Raw genomic sequence first — 23,323 nt, 5'->3', positions numbered from 1 at the left:
GAAACATAACTGGCATTAAAATTCCACAAATACACATGCGTTCTCTCTAAACTGTTTAAGCCAACTGATCTTGAGCAGAGTAGACTGCGTTTACGAAGGAGGGAGGGGCTTTGTAGAAAACGAGGCGTTTGAAAGAGGTGGAGCATTGAGGACCTACAATAATGTAGAGTATTTTAAAAATTGGTTTTTTGAACATTAAAGCATGTCAACATATTCTGTTACAACAAATACACCAAATAATAATCTTTAAAATAGCATCATATGACCCCTTTAAGATTTGCGGAAGGACAAGTAAAACAACGTCATTGTGGAAAGGGCGTAGCTGAATGATGATAACTACGTAATGACGTCAAAGGCGGAGCTTGATATTTGAATGTGGCGGGCAGGGTCTTTGTTTAGAAAAACAGCGATTCACGGATTTTTATGACAGAAACGGTCAACGAAGTCTGTCTTTGTATAAAATAGCGGTTTATTGGGAGTGCGATTAAGGTTGTCCTTTCCTATTTAAAATTTATTTGAGTTTTTGCAAAAAGGAATTTTTACTGAGTTTTACTCATCGAGCAGGATAACAGCAGATTACAGCGTGCAAGGTAATGACATACGTTTTAAAAATCCTGTTTTGTTGTATCAACTCCTTGATTTTTTTTTGTTTGTGTGTGTATTGTTTAGTGGAGATGCGTGTCTGTAGAATGTGTATATAAAGTTGAATTTATATTCGTATTAAGGGCAGTCCAGGCCTTAACGTTAGGGCCTTGTCACACACACACACACAGATATATATATATATATATATATATATATATATATATATATATATATATATATATATATATATATATATCTTTTGCTTTTCATTTTAAAGACTATTTTTGGATGTTAAATCTGTTGCATACAAACTTATTTTGGATAAAATACTTATCCTGCTTTGCATTTTGCTTGACATGTATGAATATGTGGATGTCTGCATGCATGCATGAGGGACATTCTAAAATGCTTCACGTGAAAAACGCTTACCGTGGCTTAACGTTCCTAAACACCCACCAGGGAAATAAAAATTTCGGTCAAACCTTAATTGTAATAAACACTAACTTTTTAAAGTTAGTAATATTTTTAAACACTAAAATATGGGTTTCCCTGGTCGGTGTTTAGGAACGTTAAGTGTTTTAGAATAATGCATGCATGCATTGTGAGAGTCATCTGCACCACAGATGTGGTTTGTTGTTGTTGACTTCTTGACTTAGGGCTGGGCGATATATAAAAAAATCTCGATATTGTCATGTTCGATATATATCTCGATATGTTTGCATTTAAAGAATTATTTTGCCCATTAAAAAAAAAACACAGTTTAGATTGAACAGGTAATTTAAGCAGTTAAAAAAAAAATCTAGACCAAGTGATCACTTTTTATTAAAGAACACACATGTAACTGAAGTAGTGCAAAACAAGTACAGAAAGTACATTCTGTCAACTTTTTAGTGGATGCAATTCACAATTTAAACTATGCAACTGGGGAAATAACTAAACTGGGATAAGTATTTTATTATTGTTTACAAGTTGTTTAGTTAAGAACACATGTCTGTCAACTGTTAAGGGTTAGTTCACCCAAATATTAAAATTATGTCATTAAAGACTCACCCTCATGTCGTTCCAAACCCGTAAGAACTCAGTTCATATTCGTAACACAGTAGGGCTGTCACTTTTTATTCGATATTCAAATATGCATCGAACATGACATTTAATATCCGAAATATCTTTGCTCTTAATTCTGACCAATTATATATATATTTTAAATATGAGCAGGCCTACAAGCTGGGATTGGTAATGCTGCACTGTAATCATTAGGGGTGTGCACGTATAGTCGAACATTCGAATATTCGTTCTGCTCTAATTATTCAAATACATAAAAATGATACTCGAATTTCGAAAAAAAAAAAAAAAAGTTAACAATAAAATCTAATTTGGTCACTTTCTGTGATTCTCCACGGCATATTGGAAGATGTAAGCAAAAAATAAGCCTTGCGCATGCGTAGTAAAAGTATAAGCTGTGGGGAAAAAGGCATTGTAAACCTTATTTTGGGGCAAAGTCATAAAATTTTTTCAGAGATTTTAATCATATTTCATTGCTCTTTCTATACATGCTATTTTTATGTCCCAGTGACCAGTGAAAGTGCAGTTCTGACTCTCTGCCCATTCATTTAGATAGGTGTTGGTCTTGTTATTCTGAAATAGCTGCCCGGAGGCGTTGCCAAGATGGCGGCCGAGTGGCTGAAAGGACTTTGGCACTCCTGAGGTGTCTGCCATTGCTAAGCAACAATAGCCGTGTTTCCACTATCGAGCTAAGACCGGGCATGCTAGTGCGTGCCAGGGCCAGTCGCGTTTCCACTGTCACTTCCGGGGCTTGATCGTGCCTCGCTGGGGCTTCCTCGGTGCCGACGGCCCAGGGTTTTTTGGCCCAATGAAAACCTTGGGTCAAAGCGGGCCAGCTTGGGCTAGAGGAGGGGTTATGAACAAAGGCGGAGTTTCTCCGTGTCTAGAGAGCGTCAGCGCGGATTATTTCAGAAAGATAACAGCTTTAACACCAGCATTAAAGACGTTTTAAAATAAGTTGAGCTCAAAACTCACTCTTAGTTAGCAGCAAGTGTTTGAAATAACTTGATCCGATGTGGATTATAATCACTAAACAAGGCAGACATATTTATAAGCGATGTAAAAGACTATTGCACGCTAAACATTAACGTTACCATAGTAAACATGGTAAATATGACCGCTTGGATAAATCAGACGTCAGCTTCTTATTTTCTATTACAATTGTGTATTTACTAAGTAACATTTTATCTGTCGTCTCGTTTCGTGAGTTTAGCTCCACGTTGCATATCATCAAAATATAATAATGATTTTTGTTTGGGAGCTTTTATAAAAATAGAGAGTCTGTTGCTCGCTGCGAATCATTTCAGAAAGATAACCGCTTTAACATCAGCATTGAACACTTTTTTTAAATAAGTCGAGCTCAACTCTCTTTCAGTCAGCAGCGAGTGTTTGAAATAACTTGATCCAATGTGGATTAGAATGACCATGCAAGGCAGAAATATTTATAAGCGATGAAAAAGATATGCACGCTAAACATATAGTAAACATGGTAAAATATGACTGCTTGAAGAAATCGGACGTCAGCTCCTTATTCTCGATCACAATCGTATATTTATTAAGTAACTTATATTATCTGTCACAAGCCTCGTCTCGAGAGTTTTTCTCACGTTGCCTATCATAAAAGAATATAGCCAAATAATGTTTTTTGTTCGGGAGCTTTTATAAGAATAGAGATATTATCATTCATTCTAAATATGATGGCTTCTGTGGCTAATAAACAGAAATAGACTCGACTGAATAAGCAGGCTATTTTCATGAGTGTTAAAAATAAATAAATAAAATAGAAATAAGTGTATTTATGTGTGATTAATTTTGAGTCCTGATAAATTAAATCAATATGATCAATGTATCATGTATTCTATAGTTAAAACATTGATGCTTTTGAATTTGAATATATAACAAAGCATGCAAACAAACGGCCGCTTTTATCATGTTCGTTTTGTGATCGAGCATGTTCCAGTGACTTATTTCTTAGTTTTCTGATAACTTCTCTTTGATGGTGAAATTTTGAGGTTGCATGACGTTGTTCTGAGAGGCGTGTTTTCAAGCTCCACTGTGGAAACCCTGCGCTATTCTGGCCTCGGTGCTACTGGCCCAGGGCTATGAGCCCCGCCCGGCCCGCTTTAAGCCCTGGCTCGCACTGGCCCGACAGTGGAAATGCGGCTAATGACGTGCTCTCTCCATGAAGACGCGGAAATTTCAGCAAAGGATAAATGGATTTGCAGCACAAAAAAATCACTTTCAGTAGCTCTGCTACTAAATTTATTTCAAAATTGCAATCCGTATACAGCTATGAGCAGGTGTTCCTTCATCTTGGCTGAGCTTTCAACGTTGTTACAGGAAAGGATGAAGCTGAATGTTTAGTTCTTGTCACATGACCTGCAGTGCGCTTGCGGCATTCTGAAAAGTTGAGATGTTTTTAACTCGATGTGGTCAGACATGTGTCGCTTCCATTATGAGCGCGCATACCACGCGCCTGCATTAGAAATAAATAACTTGAGTGCGCAAAAGACACGATATGTGAACGGCCTCTAAGAACTGCGGTCTTCTACGGTATTTCAAATATGCCGTGGAGAATCACAGAAAGTTACCGAATTCAAGAACATTGTTGTGGCATCTCTCAAGCAACGAATAAACACCGCTTACTTGGAGAATGCAGTGAAAACTCCTCTTCTCGCGTCTACCCTAGACCCTCGACACAAACATCTCCGGTTTCTCATTTCATTTTCCTTGATGCGAGTGGTGCGGATGCAGCCGCCGCCATCAACGATGAAGAGGATGCAATGCTCTCTCGTCGGAAAAGCCGACTTTTCCCCGATCATGTTTACATGCCCGTATTTCTTAACAAGAACAGGTAAAACAATAGAAAAAAACAAAAAAGATTTGCTGACAGTTTCAAAGTTTCAAAGTTAAGTGTAGGCTACGTTCTACAATAGACGTTTTTTTTGCTTTTAATCTGTACTGTATATTGTAATCTGTATATTTTGTTTGCATGCATTGTTAAAGGTTTTCAGCTACAAAACACAAGGTGTAATGTTCAAGCTTATTGTGTGTAAGCTTGTTCAAAATGACGGAAACAATAAATGTTGCTGAAAAATAACGTCTGTCTCATTAAACTTAATTAAAATAAACGAATATTCGTATTTTGTGAGCTCAAATATTTGAATGTGATATTTGCGGAAAACGCCCATCCCTAGTAATCCATAGTTATTTATTTATATTTCATTATATTTTATTATATGATATTGGTTTGAGACTGAGAGTATTTTATTTAGTGGAGAACTTTGCAGCAGTATTTTATTTCTTATTCTTTATTTTATATATATTTTATTAAAAGGTATTTAAAAATTTTAAACAAATTGTTAAAAAAAGTTTATAGTAATAAACAATCTGCAGTATAATGTTTGCATTTCTTTCCCTTACTGTACCGAAAATGAACCGAACTGTGACTTTAAAACCGAGGTACGTACCGAAGCGTGATTTTTTTGCTTACCGTTACACCCCTAGTAGCCAGGCACGTCTGTGTGCTCCGAACGTGTGTTCTACACTGCGGGGAACATTGTAAATGAAAAGAGAGCCTCACTTAATCCAGATCAAGTTGATAGACTGGTGTTTCTTGCAAACAATATTAAGAAATGAATTAGGCTAGGCTATATGCCTTACTCCTGCTGCTGTTTAAGTTGTCACGTTATCGTTTGTGCCTGTTCTGAATCGTTTTTTCTTTTCTTTTTTCATTAAGCCTAATGTTGTGGGATATGCATAGTAGCACTTCATATAAATTGATATTCTAAGTTGATAACCTGCTGTTTCAAACATTAAGTAAAAAAAAATAATAATCCAGATAGTCCTGTTTATGACTCACTGTTAAACATTTGTGATTGAATCTCCATTAGGGGCCGTTCACACATTGCGTCTTTTGTGCGCTCATGTTTGTTATTTCCAATGTAGGCGCGTGGTATGCTCGCTCATAATGTGAGCGACGCGATGCAACGCGCTCGTTTTTCCCAGGCGATATTTGAATATATTCGAATACATTGCATGATATTCAATATCCGTTTGAATTAGATTTTTCTCAAAAGTGACAGCCCTAGAACACAGTTTTAAATATTTTTGATTTAGTCTGAGAGCTTTCTGATTCTCCATTGAAAATGTATGTACGGTATACTGTCCATGTCCAGAAAGGTAATAAAAACATCAAAGTAGTCCATGTGACATCAGAGGGTCAGTTAGGATTTGTTGAAGTATCGAAAATACATTTTGGTCCAAAAAAAAAAGCAACTTTAATCAGCATTGTCTTCTCTTCCGGGTCTGTTGTGAGCATGTTCACCATGCTGCTAACGTACAATGCTATATTTTCTTTGATCCGTTATTCATCAACTGTGTGGGCCAGCTGCTCCCTGGCCCTTGACGAATGTGATTCACGGATTAATTGCACAGCTTAACCATAATAGAGTGAAAGTTCTGACCAGAGAGAGAGAGAGAGAGAGAGAGAGAGAGAGAGAGAGAGAGAGAGAGAGAGAGAGAGAGAGAGAGAGAGAGAGAGAGAGAGAGAGAGAGAGAGAGAGAGAGAGAGAGAGAGAGAGAGAGAGAGAGAGAGAGAGAGAGAGAGAGAGAGAGCCGTCTTCAAACAACACTAGCGCTGTTTGCTCTCTCTCCCTCGCGCATATTAATCAATTGACACGATGGTGTCGATGTTTAAATAATTTAAAATGAGAATGTAAGTGTGCTCACCCCATTTTTGTTTGTAAGAAAAGATTTTATTAGATTTCATATCGCAATATATATCGCAGAAAAATAAAATATCGCAATGTCATTTTTTCCCCAATATTTACTGTAGGTACTGATTAATCGCTTTCGATAATGAATAGCTGGTTAGTGATCTATTTGCTCTGTCTATTAAATGCCGCTCCATTTAAAAGCAGGTGATGGCGATTTAGCGGTAATCACAAAACCAGATTTACTGACTAGATACTAGGGCTGCACGATTCTGGATAAATTGAGAATCACGATTTTTTGATCACAAGTATATAAATTAATTATTTTATTTTGCAAGGATTCTTTAAATTGATCAAGTGTGACAAAGACATTTATAACAAAACTTTCTATCAAAGAAACCTGAAAAAAATCTACTCGTCTGTTTTCAACAATAATAATAATAATAATAATGTTTTTTTTGAATGGCAAATCATCATATTAGAATGATTTCTGAAGATCATGTGACACTGAAGACTGGAGTAATGATGCTGAAAATACAGCTGCACATCACAGAAATAAATTATTTTGAATGTCGGACTGTAAATTGGTTCGGGCTTTTAAAAAGTTGTCAATCAAAATGTACTTGTCGGGCTCAGGTCCTGTCGGGCTTAACTTTTAAGGCCCGATTACAGCTCTAATGCCAATAAATAAGAAATATTGCTGACTTGTGTGTTTCCAGCACTCTTTACGTTCATCTGTTATTTGGCATTGAAAAAGGAAACGTCTTTTTTTTTTTTTTTTGACATGAAAAATCGATTTTACAATCGATTCAATGAACACTTAAAATGCTTTTTTACAAAAGTGACAGCCCTATATTGCATAAAATAATATAGACGTGCCGTGAAAGCTTTACTGAGCTCGTGCAAACATCCACATCGGTGTAATAAGTAGGGGGTGTGCACGGATAGTCGAACATTCAAATATTCGTTCTGCTTTAATTATTCGATAAATAAAAATGATATTCGAATTTCGCGCCAAAAAAAAGTTCACAATAAAACCTAATTTGGTCACTTTCTGTGATTCTTCACGGCATATTTGAAGATGTATGCAAGCAAAAATAATTCATGAATGAATAAGGGGCCGTTCACATATCGCGCCTAAAAATGCGTGGAAAACGCTATGCGCGCCGCTTTCTCCTTCTTTCCGAAGCGCTCTGCCATAAGCGCATCTGAAGCGTCTGCCGTTGCTAAGCAACAATGATGCGCTCTCTCCATGAATACGGGGAAATTTCAGCAAAGGATAAATGGATTTGCAGCACAAAAAATCACTTTCAGTAGCTCTGCTTTTAAATTTATTTAAAAATGGCAATCCATATACAGCTATGATCAGCTGTACCTTAATCTTGGCTGAGCTTTCAAAGTTGTTATGGGAAAGGATGAAGCTGAATGTTTAGTTCTTGTCACATGACCCACGGTGGGCTTGCGGCATTCTGAAAAGTTGAGATGTTTTTAACTCGATGCGGTGCGGACGCACCTGGAAAAAATGGGCGCATAGCACAGCGTGCGCATTGCGACCGCGTCTCTTCCATTATGAGCGTGCATACCGCTACATTGGAAATAATGAACTTGAGCGCACAAAAGGCGGCCCCTAAGAACTGTGGTCTTCTACGGTACTTCAAATATGCCGTGGAGAATCACAGAAAGTGACCGAATTCAAGAACATTGTTGCGCCATCTCTCAAGCAACGAATAAACACCGTTAACTTGGAGAATGCAGTGAAAACTCCTCTTCTCGCTAGACCCTCGGCACAAACATAATAACATGAGAGAAGTATGGAAAATTTTTTTTGAACATCAGAACATTTTCCTTGATGCGAGCGGTGTAGATGCATGATGAAGAGGATGCAATGCCCACTTCCAATTCCGTCGGAAAAGGCTGAGCCAGTTCTTCAGCGATGATTACAGGGAGTCCAGCCGAGATGAGTGGGAACATTTCTTGCTGGAGCCATGTATTCCACCAGATGAGGATCCCATTCAGTGGTGAAACGAAAACACGAAGCACTTCACAAAACTTATTCTCTTAGCACACCATTATTGTGAGTCCCACCAGCGTCTGTGCCATCAGAGCGCGTTTTCTCCGCAGCCGGCTTTATTGTTAACAGACTAAGGAGCCGACTTTTCCCCAATCATGTTTACATGCCCGTATTTCTTAACAAGAACATGTAAAACAATAGAAAGAAAGCAAAAAAGATTTGCTGACACTTTAAAAGTTTCACAGTTAAGTGTAGGCTACGTTCTACAATAGCCTAATTGCTGCAGGCTGCTTTACGTTTTTTCTGTTCACTTTTTTTTTGTTGTGCTTTTAATCTGTACTTTTGTTTTTTTGCACGCATTGTTAAAGGTTTTCAGCTACAAAACACTGTGTAATGTTCAAGCTTACTGTGTGTAAACTTGTTAAAAATGATGGAAACAATAAGTGTTGCTGAAAAATAACGTCTGTCTCATTAAACTTAATTTAAATAAATTAATATTCGAATATTCGTTTTTTGTGAGCTCAAATATTCGAATGTGATATTTGCGGAAAACGCCCATCCCTAGTAATAAGATGCATTTTTACTTCTGCTTTCACACTGCTGTGATTTTATTTATTTATTTTTTTTTCTTTTTTTATTTCATTATTGAGAGGAAAGTGCGCGTCATATGTTTTCATATCCAAATGCCATTCGGTTTGGCTCGATGCGTTTCTCGTAGGGGTGTCCATGGTTAACCGGTTAACCGATTAACCGTTAAAAATTGTGTAACCGAGTGAAACATTTTGCTCGGTTAAGTGACGTCAATGGCGTGCATTGAATTTAGTTGTAATACATTTTTGCACCACCAGAGACCGCCAGAGCGCTCCCAGACATTTGTAATGTCCACAAGAAGTCGTCATTTTTCTAATATGAAGCAGGCAAAAAAAAGTACAGCGTTGGAGCACTTTAAAATTGAGAGTGACGGGGCAAAATGCAAGTATTGCAATACAGTGCTTAGATATACTTCAAGTACAACCTCGTTGTTGTAATCTCAACAGCCAACACCCGGGCATCATTAGGCCGGTCAGGACACACTGGATGCGTGGCGAAAACATCTCAGCTGCATGGCGTGTCTGTTTTTAATTCGGCTCCCATGTTAACAGATTAGAGCTTGCCGACTGCCTGCGTGAGACGCGCGGGTCAGGCCCGGCTCGACGCGTGCATGCTAGAAATAGAACCGACGCCTTGTTGGAAGCGTTTCCAGGCAAAGTATAATAGGAAAATATGTTTATATGTCATTTTGTACACAAATACATATTAATTCATGACATTTTGATATTTGAAAGTCTATAGGTTGACATAAATTCAGATATAAATGTAATTTAAATAAATAAATAAATAATTATCGATTTTCAAATATTGTACGTGTCAAACATAGTCATAGTCATAGCCTTAGCGAGGCGGCCGCGGAGTCTGCTTGTTACCTTTTGCCTTATACATTTTAGGCTTATTTTCAAATTCAGATTGTGTTAATGGGCGGCATTATTAGGCAGTTTTAATAGGACAATTTGACCGGAGAGATTAAATTTTGTCGGACATTCCTTGTTTTTTTTTCGGCCAATGTCCGGAAATTACTATGGTTATGGTTACTATGGCACACTATGGTTAACCGAGTATTAACCGCTAAGGGCCTCGGTTAACGGTTAATAAAAAACTTGAGAAAGTGCAGCCCTAGTTTCTCGCTGAGTGCTGTTTTTTCTTCTCTTGAATTGCATCGAGAAGGGCTGAATTACTTTCTGCCACTATAGCGCCGCACTGGTCAAACCGCATTTTTGCAGGCTTTAAATTAGGTCAAATTAAATCAAACGACTACTTGACAAAAATATTTGTCGACAATTTTTTGTCGATAATGTCGACTAACCATTTCTGCCCTAAACTGTGTGTTGCGATTCAGTTATTACTGTCAAAATGATAAAACTCTCTTCAAGAGTGCACAGTAACTGAGGCTTAAAACTGTAAAAAAAAAAAAAAAAAAACTGAAGTGATGTACTAGTGATGTCCGGTTGGGGAATGTATCATTTGATTTAACCAGTTCTTCTTAAGCCCCTTTCACACTGCGACTCCAGCAAATACATGGGTAAAGTGTTCCTGCAATTGTTCCGGGTCGTTAGATTTTGCACTTTCACACTGCTAGTGATTACCCGGAATATGTGCGTGCTTTCACACACAACCCGTAAAGATCCCGTAATGACATGTGACATCAGGGTGTAATGTACGAGTCGAAAATGTTAGGCACGTTATACTTTCACTGAAGCTGGTGCACGATCTCGGCGTCAGCGCGGAAAGTGAGGTACTAACTGGAACGAACGTGTGTCATCACTATGACACTGCATTAGATCTGGCTTTTGTTCACACAGCGCTCGTCCCGGGATTGAACCCAGCAATGTTACTAGGTCCCCGACCCAGGTTTGATGCCGGGGTCAATCCCGGGACATGTTTGCTTTCACACAGAAGGCGACCCACCAATGTTCCGGCAATTTGCCCATTCAGACGTGCAGTGTGAAAGGGGCTTTAGTGAAACTTGACGTGCTCATGTTTGTTGAACAAAGTTAATTTATTTGTGGCAGTCAATTTTTATATTTTGTTGGCCCACCACAAATAAATCAATATATGAGAAACCCTGGACTGAATTTGTATTGATTTAAAAATATTGATTTGGCAGTATTGTTCTCTACTATTAAAAGATTATTGTTCTCAAAAAGAGAACTTTTTTGAGTAAGGAAAGTTATGAGGAGCATCATCCGTTTTGTATAGTTATAAATAGTTCCCACAATGTGGTATGAATTATTGTTTTCTTTTGACAACTGTTAAAACACCTTTAAGATAAGATAATGCCAATGCTTATGTATCCAGTCTGAGCTTGTCTTCCTTTGCACAGACTGGATTTTTCAGACAATATGTGAGTTCGGGTTGTAATTGGTGACTTTATCTGCTCTTCCAGTATGACCAAGGAGGATGAGAAGTTAATTCCTGTGAGGGTTGGGCTGAGATGCAGGCCTTTGGTTTCCAAAGAGATTAATGAAGGATGTCAGTGCTGTCTCACTTTTGTACCCGGTGAACCTCAGGTCTGTGTCATGAGACCTTGCCTATTTCATTAACATTTATGCATCAAAAAAATCATGTTGTTAATTATTCATTAAATCTTCTTTTCCTTTCAGGTGATTGTTGGCAATGACAAGGCTTTCACCTATGATTATGTCTTTGACCCCACAACAGAGCAGGAGGAAGTATTCAACATTGCTGTGTCTCCATTATTGTCAGGTCTTTTTAGAGGTTTGTAAAGCAGTCCTGCTACAATTGTTGATATTTTCCCCCCGGATTTTTGCAGCCCAAAGTGGCTATATTTGGTCACACCAGCATTGTGTCAATAGCCATGTTTCCACTGTCGGACCTAAAGCTGTCATTCTAGTGCATGCTAGGCCCAGTCAGTTTTCCACTGTCACTGATATCATGAAACGAAGGTTCTCAGGGAATTGGATACATTCAACATTAAAGCAGTAGGAAGGAAGAGACAAACTTATTAATAAAACAAAAGTATGTTTTAGATGAAATGGTGTTCATGAATGTTATGCAATGTTTTTAGGGATTTTATTTTCATGGCAATACCATGATTTAGGTGCCCTTGCCGTGAACCCCGAAACTGCTCCCCGGGCGCCCTGGGTGGGTGTTCACAGTGTGTGTGTGTGTGTGTGTGTGTGGGCACTTTGGATGGGATAAATGCAGAGCACGAATTCTGAGTATGGGTCACCATACTTGGCTGTATGTCACTTTCACTTCACTTCAATGACTATCTTTTTTCCTTTGGTGTGACGTTTTGTCCTATGGTGTGTCAAGCATAAAACATCAGATAAATATACTTATTTTAAAATATCTTAAAAAAAAAAAAAAGTCAAGTTTGTCATTAGGGGAGTTACAATATCTCCTCTTAGGTATAATGTCAAATAGTTTTGTAAGGTTGGCGAAAAAGTTTTGACATTCGTAGGGAAAAGTTTATCAACTTCATCTATTCATGATGAAAATGATTCTAATTAGTATTTTTATGCAAAATAAATATCACTTTAAGAAAATGTTTTAATAATGTGAACAATTCCGTCGTAAGTATTTTTTAATGTTATTTAATATGATTTCTTAGTACTTTTTAAATGTCACACCATAGGACACATTTACAGTACTGCTGAGTGAAAATGTGAACAGAATATGTGAAGTCATTGAAAAAATGAGTGACCGCTGCAGTTTTCATGCTCCACAAATATATATATTTTTTCTTAAGTTATGTTTTCCAAAAAAAGTACTTTTTCTTGGCCATTTGTCAACTACCCATCTATATAATATAATATAATATAATATAATATAATATAATATAATATAATATAATATAATATAATATAATATAATAAATAGGGGTGTAACGATATCACAAACTGAACCGACAGTGAATATCGATAATTATCAATTTTTTTTTTTTTTTAAATTTCAACTCACCGTTGCATAGGGACGCCAAAACGTTCATAGGTGCAGGGGCCATTTTTTACTAAAATTGCTAAAACTCATGAACGGATTGAGATATTCTTACCAAACTTGGTACACGTGTAAGAGCTTATTGGTTGGTCAAATTAAAAAGATTGCGAAGATCAGCCCTTTGGTAGCACTATAAGATGGAAAAAAACATGAAAATGGCTAGATCTATGCAACCGTTGGTCCAATCGACTGGAAAATTGGTATGCAGTGTCTTTGTCCAATGTGCCATAAGGATCTATGAAGACATTGGCGTCTCTTAAAAAAACATGGCCGTCATCTGCCAATGAATTCTGAGCACCTATTAGACAAGGTTAACAGAGGTTGATCTGGACGTAACTTGGTGGGCATGTTTGTTATTATTATTGTTAAAAACCTAATTTTGAGAACTAGTCCTAGGTTTTCCCCCCGATCTGAACCAAACCACTGCAGTAATATTCTCTGGACTCTCTAGATCAATAATTATCAAAAAAATTTAAAATGTGTCCTTAGGTTACTTGTAACGGTGTAATTCATTAAATGGGTATGGCCAAATATCCCCAAAAGCCTATAAAACCTAAATGAAAACTCAAAACTTTACGTAACCTGGTGAAACAGTATCTCAGATGACTCTTAAGTAGCATATAAAGTTTCATGGTGATCGAAGCATAGGTGGCGCTATAATAGTAAAAAAGGTCTAAAAAACACAAGATTTCAATAGAAAATGACCTGAAATTCTAAAACCTGAAATTACAGAACATGTTCATATATTCATACAAATACTTGAACTTCATATATGATAGTATTCCCGTAGCTCAGTTGTTAGAGCATTGTGCTATCAAGCGCAAGGTTCGGGGTTCGATTCCCCGGGAACACATGATGGGTAAAAATGTATAGCCTGAATGCACTGTAAGTCGCTTTGGACTTGCTAAATGCATAAATTTAAATTTAATTTAGATCTCCTCAGTCTGAACAACTTTTCCTCTGGGACTAATGCTGTCAATCAAATTGTTCAGTAAATATTAACAAATGTATTAAAAACCTATTTTTGCGAACTTGTCCAAGTTTTTTTGCTTAATCTAAATCAAACCACTGAAGTAATATTCCCTGGACTCTCTAGATCAATAATTATCAAAAAATGTTTTTGAAATTTTCTCCTTTGGTTAGCTATAACAAAAACTCAAAACTTTACGAAACTTAGTGTACACGTCTGAGATGACTCTCAATTTTTTTTTTTGCAAATTCATATAGATTGGACCACAGGTGGCGCTATAAGTTAAAAGGCTTCAAAAGCACAATACTTTTTTTTCTAAAATGGATTTAAATTGGTTGTAAATGCTCATATATTCACACAACCACTAGAACTTCGATTTGGTGAACTAGTTCAAGAACCGGATATCACTACACTGCTGTGTTTTGAACTCGCTCACAACAGACACGGGAGAGAAGACACTGCTGAATAAAGTCATAGATTTTGCTATTTTTGGACCAAAATGTATTTTCGATGCTTCAAAAAATTCTAACTGACTCTCTGATGTCACATAGACTACCTTGAAGATGTTTTTATTACCTTTCTGGGCATGGACAGTATACCATACATACGTTTTAAATGGAGGTACAGAAAGCTCTCGGACTAAATCTAAAATATCTTAAACTGTGTTCCGAAGATAAATGGAGGTCTTATGGGTTTGGAACGATATGAGTCAATTATTAATGACACAATTTTAATTTTTCGGTGAATGAACCCTTTAAGACTTAGTTTGATTTCATGGGCTATTTAGGGAACAAAATTAATAAAACATGGACAATTAGTACAAATTAATAAGTCGTAGGAACGAATTAACAAGTTGTAGGAATGAATAGTCTATCTGTCCTGCAGCCCTGCAAAGTATGTTGTTTCTATTTTAATGTACTTTTAAAGTTTAAATCACATTAAAAGCTTAATTATTACATTGTGAATTAATGATGATGCATTTATATATGGTCACCGTCACTCACAGCTACTTGGACATGTTGAGTGCACATGACCCGCACGCAGCCCAACATTAAATCAGTTAACCGACCATCGACAGCCTTAATCGATTGCATCTCTAATCGACAATTAATCGATAATCTATTAATTGTTTACATCCCTAGTTCCCAATATTCTGTATGTTGCTCAAAAAGAAAATGTTTAGCAGAATAAAAAAAAAAAGAAAAATACATTTCACCCAGTCATTTAAAAATAACGCGTTATAGAGCCTGTAATGACAATACCATGATACCGTGAAACTGTGATATTTTCGCTTTACTTCTCATACTGTCAGAATCTTTTGTTCAAACTCTGTTTTTGGTGTGTACTCGAGTATGTAAAAGTCATTCAAATGTTATGAACTCTAATCTCAAACAAACCCGGGTGTGCAGGCACTGAAAGTGCTTGAGTAAAAATCAGCACATTTTGGTCAGTTTTTTTTTTTTAAATCATCGTTAACTTCACTTATTTATTAATTCAACTTTAACCATTTATTGTTAAATGGATAGTTTGAGAAATTTCACATGACTTTTTTTTTTTTTTTTGTTAACCTCATTGTTTGCATTTGCAGGTTATAATGCCACTGTTTTGGCCTATGGACAGACAGGGTCAGGGAAGACCTTCTCTATGGGTGGTACATACACATCAGAACAAGAGAACGAGTCCACGGTTGGGGTTATCCCACGAGTGATACGAAGAATCTTTCAAGAAAAGTCTAAATGTGCAGACTGTGAACTTTTGTTGGCTGTATCTTACCTTGAGGTATAAATGTTTCTGTGTCGTCTTGTTATCCTTTATGGATTTAAGTCGATATTCCATTTGTGTAACTCTAGGGTGTTATTCTTTTTAAACTTAGATTTACAATGAAGAGATCCTGGACTTGCTGTGCACATCAAAGGAAAAACCCATCATCAGTATCAGAGAGGATCCTAAAGATGGCATCAAAGTGAGTTTTAGAACTTCTAATAAGGAATGGGTGATCAAATAATTAGGTTAACTTAACTAGGGGTTAAGTGACTTGCTCAGGAACATATTGGTGTCTCACAGTGGATTCGACCTTGGGTCTCTCACACCAAAGGCATGTGTCTTATCCACTGCGCCAACACCACCCCTATATTTGAATCGTGCTGCACGTGTGTTGCAGACTGTCACACTGGTGCCAATACCAGTTTACCTAAATGGTAAGCATTGCCATTTCTGTTGCATATTTGAAACTTTAAAGGCGTCATTTGATGCGATTTCAGGGTGCTTTCACACCTGCCTCATTTAGTTCAGTTGAATCGTACCAGAGTTTGTTTCCCCCTTTGGTGTGGTCCGTTTGGCCAGGTGTGAAAGCAGCAATCGCACTCGGGTGCGCACCAAAGGTGGACCAAACAAGTGTACCGAGACCTGCTTGAAGAGGTGGTCTCGTTACGCTTTCAAACAAACTCTGGAGCGGTTTGTTTGTGGTGAGAACGTGATCCGACCTCGAACAGACCCAACTGCAAAAAGTACTGATCATTTTGGTCTAAACCAGCAGCTGTAGTCAGCTGCGCTGTTCATTATGGGGTGAGGTAGTGTTTGTTGACAGTTTGCACTTTAGCATCGCAGCTCGTGGAAAACTTGGAGTAGTGAGGAGGTGCGGAGCCATATAGAAATTTGGTCTGATGACCACGAGCATTTCAGAGTTAAGAAGAATTAATGCACGCCTCCGCTTGAAGTTACAAGTGATGCACGCTCGCCGTTTGCAGTGCATTAGAATGTTGTTTTCAAGCTGCATCCGCGCTTTATCATAGAAATGTATTGTTTGCATATTGTGGTGTATACAAACAATGTAATAGATTATGGCCAGGGACAAAACCAGCCGGCAGAGTCGTCTCTCCACAGTTGTGTTGTCTCAGTGCTGTTTGCTGGCTTTTCCTCTTATGTTGGAATTTTCCCCACACTCAAATTCTGAACCAATAGAAAAGCAGTTTAGGAAATACGTCATGGCCAATGAGTGATGTGGCTGTTGTCATGTGACTGCATTTTGGTTTGTTTCAACTGGTTCGGACCAAAGCAATCAGTGTGGTGTAAAAAGGAACCAAAAAGGCTGAAAAATGCTACAATGTATAATTGTTTGCCCTTGGTTCGGTCCAAATTAACCGAACTAGAGAAAGCACCCTCAGATTTTCTTTTTTTTCTTTGGAGTGTTACAAGCTCTTGGTGCATAAAGAAGATCTGTAAAGTTACAAAGACTAAAGTCTCATATCCAAAGATATCCAAATATTCTTTATAAAATTTAAGTCAACCACACCGTCCTAAAACGCCCCCATGTCTACGTCACAATGTGGGAAGATTTGCATAACAGCAGCCAAGGCATAGAAGGCATAACTTTTATTCTCGCTGTTGCAGTCGTGCTGTTTTCACATTGGTGTGGAGGAGACACGCGCTGTTTCATTTAAAGGTTCAAGTTGAGCTTTCTTGTCATTCCTACATATGGGGTAGGGGTGTGCACGGATAGTCGAACATTCGAATATTCATTCTGCTCTAATTATTCAATAAATAAAAATGATATTCGAATTTTGCAAAAAAAAAATATTTGCGGAAAACGCACATCCCTAATATGGGGACATGCAGTGGAACAAAATGTCGTGTCTCACAGGACCATGGTGCTACATAAATACAGACATACCACAATGAAGTAATACAGTATAAACCTATACACAAGTAACCTACTGACAGATTTTAGATATAAGTGTATCTATCTATCTATCTATCTATCTATCTATCTATCTATCTATCTATCTATCTATCTATTTCTCTCTCTCTCTCTCTCTCTCACACTCACACTCACAATCACTCACACACACACACACACACACACACACACACACACACAGGGCTCGACATTAAGCTTAGACATGAGCTTGTCCTTTGGGCAAGTAAATCAATCATTCACTTGTCAGAGTAAAAAAAAAAGTTACTTTTCCGGGGGAAAAATTTGTATTTTTTTTGTTAGTGAAAATGGAGCAAAACAATAATGCATCTAAAATGTCAGTCAGTTAATATTACTTCAACTAAACTTGTAAAAAATCAATAACACATCAGCAGTCGAGCTGAAAGTCGGGAAAACATCACCCCTAGTTGTGTGATGTTGCATATATTATATACAATATATATATTTTTTGTATTTACAGGAGTATTGTTTGTTTGTATCTTTGTGTGTGCTGTTGCGCTAATAGTTTTGATTTCTTTGCGAGTCAGACTGGCTGCACGAGCCTCAACTGATGTGACCTTGATACTGTCAATATGTTATTAGTCAAAGTTTACACTGAAAGTAATCAGAATCATTCTCGCCAAAGTTTCGGTGCTCCCCTAGTTATTGTTTGTTATTAAAATAATTTAAAATTCTTGCCCCATCACAAAACTGCTTGTCGCGGACAAGTGTTAATGTCCAGCCCTGTATATATGCGTTTACCTATACATAAGCTAAAAAAGCTTAAAAACCACTAGAAAATGTACAATGAGTTCATTTCAAAACGTGTGATAGTCTTATAGGCATCTGCATATATGAAAATAAAACACCCCTAACCCTAAAAAATTCTAACAAAAGGTTTCTCAGCTGTGTATTGTAGTATTAGGTGTCCTTAATAACACACTAAAAGTTTCCTCAAAGTTTAACCACTATAAATGTGTAATTTCCAAGATGGTGTCCAAGACGGGCAGGGCGCCCTTAAAATATCCTTCATCCTTAAAAAAATCCTTAAACTCCTTATTTATTTGACTTAGTCAAGTAATCTTGGTGTCTCTTTTTGGTGTTTTTTTATGCATTCTCCTGTATCAAATTTATAAAAAAACAATATAAAAAACAGTTTGCAGATGGGACCGTAAGACTCAGAACTTTCTGATATGTGTTTTTTCAAGATTCAAATTTTTTTTATTTTTATAAAGTAGTTCAAATAAATTGTGTAATACAAAACCTGACACCACCCACTAGGTGAGGAGCTTGGTAAAAGAAATTAACCCCATAATTGTCACTGTCCCACCTGCTTGGCAATCTTTTTTGTTGTTGTCTTTTTCTCTGTTGTCTTTTAGTAAATCTTTTAGTAATCATCATAAATCATATATCATTTGAAAGTGAAAACGGTACTTTAAAATCTAATGGCGGTCACCTCCCCCTTAGTGGGCAGAGTCAAGTGTCATAAAACTATGCATTACGGTCTTCTAGAACCAAAACTTTTTATAATCTTGGCTACAAACATATCATTGGAAAGGTCTGAGTCTCAGGATTTCATATTTGGTGGTTATTTTGAGATAGAAGTGAAATTCACAGAGAAATCTAGAGAAAAAATCATTAAGCAAAATTCAAAATAGTTTTTATGACTCCCAGTGGATGTGTGTGGTATGACGCCCTAAATTCAAATTTGTAACATAACTTATTTAGACACAAGGCTTTAATTGTATACCAATTTTAGAGTAAAACCTGTTATGTAAAATATTTATAATAAATAAAATATAATAAAATTAATATAATCACTTATCTATCATGCAAAAATGCTAATTAGAATATTACATGGCCAGAACATGTATCAGGCACCAATATTTCTGGTCTAGGAGGAATACAAAGGAGTAATGGTCATTTTAAGGACCTGGCGGCTGCCATTTTGAAAACGGGGCCTTTCTTGGAGTCAAACTTTTGTAAACATTTAGTATGTTTTTAAGTACATTTGATACTACTGTAAACCACTGAGACGTAATTTTTTTGGGGTCAAGACATATTTGCAGCTGACTAGTAGGCTACAGTCTACTCATCAAAAATTTTAAGAGACCCTTACACAAAGGCTCTTATGCATGCTATTGTTACTAAACAGTCATTACATATAAGGCCTATAATATATAATATATGCGCTCACGGATTAAAAGCGAACTGTTTTCATTTCGGTTCATTCTTGGTTAAAAAAATAACAATCTTCATGTTCCATTTGCAGAGCTAAATGAGAACGGTCCATTATTTAGAAATAATTCTTATTAACTCTGTTATTATTCTTGATTTGTCAAGAACTGCTAACGGTTTTCATTTTTAAAGTATGCCTTTACTTTGTGACCAAAAATAGAGTATTTTCTGTTTCAGCTGTTTGATCGTGCTGGTGCCGCATGCGCACACATTGACTGGAAACAGCCAACAGTGCAGCGGTCCACTTTGGCATATTTTTGCTCATTATGATTTTTTTTCCAGTAAATACTGAAACACGCTTGAACTAGGCTTGCCGCGGTGTGTTACTGGTTTTAAGCTGCAACACCGGTTGCATTACTTTTCCACTGTGACACCATCGTTTCGATTTTTTTATTTTTTTTAAGTATTCGTTTTTTCTTAAATTTATTTTAAGTAAAATAACAATTTTAAATAATTTAGTTTAGAAGAGAGCATACACTATAATTGAATGCATTTACAATGCTGCTTGCCAAGAGACAGTCATATCACAGATCAGCATAACCTCATCATCTCTTCTTCCTGTGCTGCGTCTCATTTTTGCTATATTTTACAATATTGCTATAGCTAATGCCTTTAGTCAGCATTTCTCATTAACACCTCAAGAACAATTTCCTTCTCACTCAGTTCTGTCTCCTCCAATCCAGCTTGCTTGGAGCTCCTCTTTTAGAGAGGACTCGGTTATGTCTCCTCCAATCCAGCTTGTTGGGAGCTCCTTCTCTTTTAGAGAGGTCAGTTCAACTGATGTGAAGCAGGATATAAGTGGACTCTCTTCAAACGGTGGTGCTGGTCTAGATAGCATTGAAGCTAAATTCATTAAATTGGCATCCCATGTCCTATCTTCTCCTCTGTCTTATCTTTTTAATTTACAATTTAACTTAAAATGTTTTAAGACTTGTTTTTATTTGGTCGTTGGCCTATTTATATGCTAAATGAGCCTATACCTAGGGATATTTTAGCTTTTAAAAAGCTGTCAATCAAAATCTACTTGTCAGGCTCGGACCGAAATCTGTCGGGCTCGGGTCCTGTCGGGCTTAACTTTCAAGGCCCGATTACAGCTCTAATAGAAAATCGAATAGAGAATCGAAAATCGAATCGATCTGGAGTCGATACCCAGCCCTAGTTAACATTTCACGAAAATTCACTGCATTCTAACAGGAAAGAGTTTCCTGTCTTCATTTAAAATAAATATTTTGATAACACCTTTTTTTTTTTGTATAAAGAGTACCACTTTTTCACATAATGCAGTGAAGCAGCCCTTGCACAGAATGAATAATTGATTCTCGAGGCATCTATTTCAACGAATTCAGCACCACTGCCATGGATGGCACTTGGTAACGTTGCACGTAAGGATGTATATCTTAAGCAGCCTCCTATGGTATAGTTCAGGGAACACGCCCAGAACAGTTATACCTTTAGAGTTTTCATAGTGTGCTAAGAGAGAACTTTATCAGAAACGTAGCCAAGAACGGTAACTGTAACAAAAAAAAATCAGAACCAATTAATTTTTTAACCCTTTCAGACACAAACTGGATAATGAATATATTATTGCTAAAGCTTAAAAATAGCACTAGAATATATTAAGGAAAGTAAACATTGGTGAAAACTTTGTCTGAAATCAAGTTATAATAAATAATAAACTTTATTCCGCTATACAGTAGTGAACATTTGAAGTGAATCAAAACCTTTCTTCAAAGTTTTCCTAAAACCAAAATGACTTGTCTTTGCTTAAAACCTGCTCTGCAAATTCAACCCCCACAAGCTATACAGAACAACCCCCCAAAAACCCCAACCCCCTCCAGCTGAACTCGGTCTTTTTTGGCTACGTTGTTGAAATGCTGTCTGCTAAATGACCGAGCTTCACAGTCCACGGTTTTGATTTTACAAAATCAGTTAGAGGCGAATGCAACTTGTTGATAAGCCCAACATTTAGCAAGGCAGGAAAGCATTCAGTCTACCTGAAGCAAGACGTATTTTATTGTAAGTTAATGCTGTTAAATGGAGAGTAAAAAAAGCCATTCTCAAACTTGGACCTCATTATATTGAAGTAGAGCCTGAGCGATATGGATTTTTGGGGGCCGATATTAACTCAAAGAGCCGATATTTTGATTTTGAAAATAAACTGGATATTAGACCCATTTCCTATAAACTGCACTTACACAACATTCAATAGCAAAATATCTGCCTGTTCTATGTATGTGGGCTGTATAAACCATTTTCCAGAAGGGATTTATGTTTAAAAAAAAAAAGCCTTAGATTACTGTCTCAATGACTAAACAACTGCACATCAAAAGTATATATTTTTTAATGATCTAAAAACAGTCTGATTTTAAACATTTAACACTTTTACTTTCTTCCAGTTGAAGCTGGTTTTAACAGTCTGTGTGTGTACTGTAAATAAATTATAATACTAAAGGTAAAGTATTTGCAGAAGTAGTCCCACACTTTGCTGCTACAGCATTCACGTTTTTCAGGTATCTGTAGGGCAGACAGAGAGACAGAGAAAGAATAAGCATGTGTATTAATAATATGACCATGTATCATTACTCATGTCATCATTCGAATTAGAATTATAATAGACAGGGATCTCCTACATAGGCAAAAATTAGAAAAATAGAATATATATACTTATTATTATTATTATTATTTTTTTATTTGTCAAGCAATAGGTATGACATATTACCTACTTATATTTAACCATATTATTACAACATTTTCCTGTTATGTCTGTAAAGCTGCTTTGAAACAATCTGTAAAAATGAAACCGCATCGAGTTAAAAATATCTAAACTTTTCAGAGTGCTTGTCATGTGACAAGAACTAACCAATCAGCTTCATCCTTTCCCATAACAACATTGAAAACTGAGCCAAGATGAAGGAACAGCTGTTCATAGCTGTATATGGATTGCCATTTTGAAATAAATTTAGTAGCAGAGCTACTGCGAGCGATTTTTAGTGCTGCAAATCCATTTATCCTTTGCTGAAATTTCCCCGTCTTCATGGAGAGAGCACGTCATGGTTGCTTAGCAAAGGCAGACGCCTCAGGAGCGCTTCTGCCCGAGCGCTTTGGAGAAGGAAAAAGCGGCGCGCATAGCGTTTTCCACGCGTTTTTAGGCGCGATATGTGAACGGCCCCTTACGCGGTCATTATGTGGGAAGCACTGCAGATATATTTAGAATGAGATAAATGCTAAAGTTATAGTTTGACCTCTTATTAACGTTAGCGCTCTTCCACTGATAAACATGGTATTAGCTTTGTGGCTAATCTAATATAGCAATGCATTAGCATCTGTAAGTGATGTTACAGAATATTTAGAAGTGATAATGATAGGACCGTTAGCTGGAACTACCACACCGTTTTTATATACAGTGTATGAACTAAATCATCTCACATGACGAACGACAGAATTACAGTCAAAACAGTACATCTCTGTGGCTTGGCTGATCGCTTTCTTCT

General features: G+C 36.9%; 1 protein-coding gene across 1 annotated transcript in view; it reads left to right on the top strand.

The window, feature by feature from the left end:
• Positions 1-350: 350 nt before the first annotated feature.
• The window catches only part of kif4 (kinesin family member 4), a 154,235-nt gene continuing 131,262 nt past the window's right edge, over positions 351-23,323 (top strand). Inside the window, exons 1-5 of the mRNA XM_026242831.1 lie at positions 351-590; positions 11,354-11,477; positions 11,571-11,685; positions 15,489-15,679; positions 15,774-15,863. Of these exons, the coding sequence (XP_026098616.1) occupies positions 11,355-11,477; positions 11,571-11,685; positions 15,489-15,679; positions 15,774-15,863 (519 nt within the window). The 5' untranslated portion in view covers positions 351-590; position 11,354. The remainder of the gene's footprint in view (positions 591-11,353; positions 11,478-11,570; positions 11,686-15,488; positions 15,680-15,773; positions 15,864-23,323) is intronic.

The sequence above is a fragment of the Carassius auratus genome, unplaced genomic scaffold (genome assembly GCF_003368295.1).
Source record: "Carassius auratus strain Wakin unplaced genomic scaffold, ASM336829v1 scaf_tig00002276, whole genome shotgun sequence".
Classification (NCBI taxonomy): domain Eukaryota; kingdom Metazoa; phylum Chordata; class Actinopteri; order Cypriniformes; family Cyprinidae; genus Carassius; species Carassius auratus.
The sequence above is the reverse complement of the archived record's forward strand: the minus strand, read 5'-3'. Positions and strand labels throughout refer to the sequence as shown.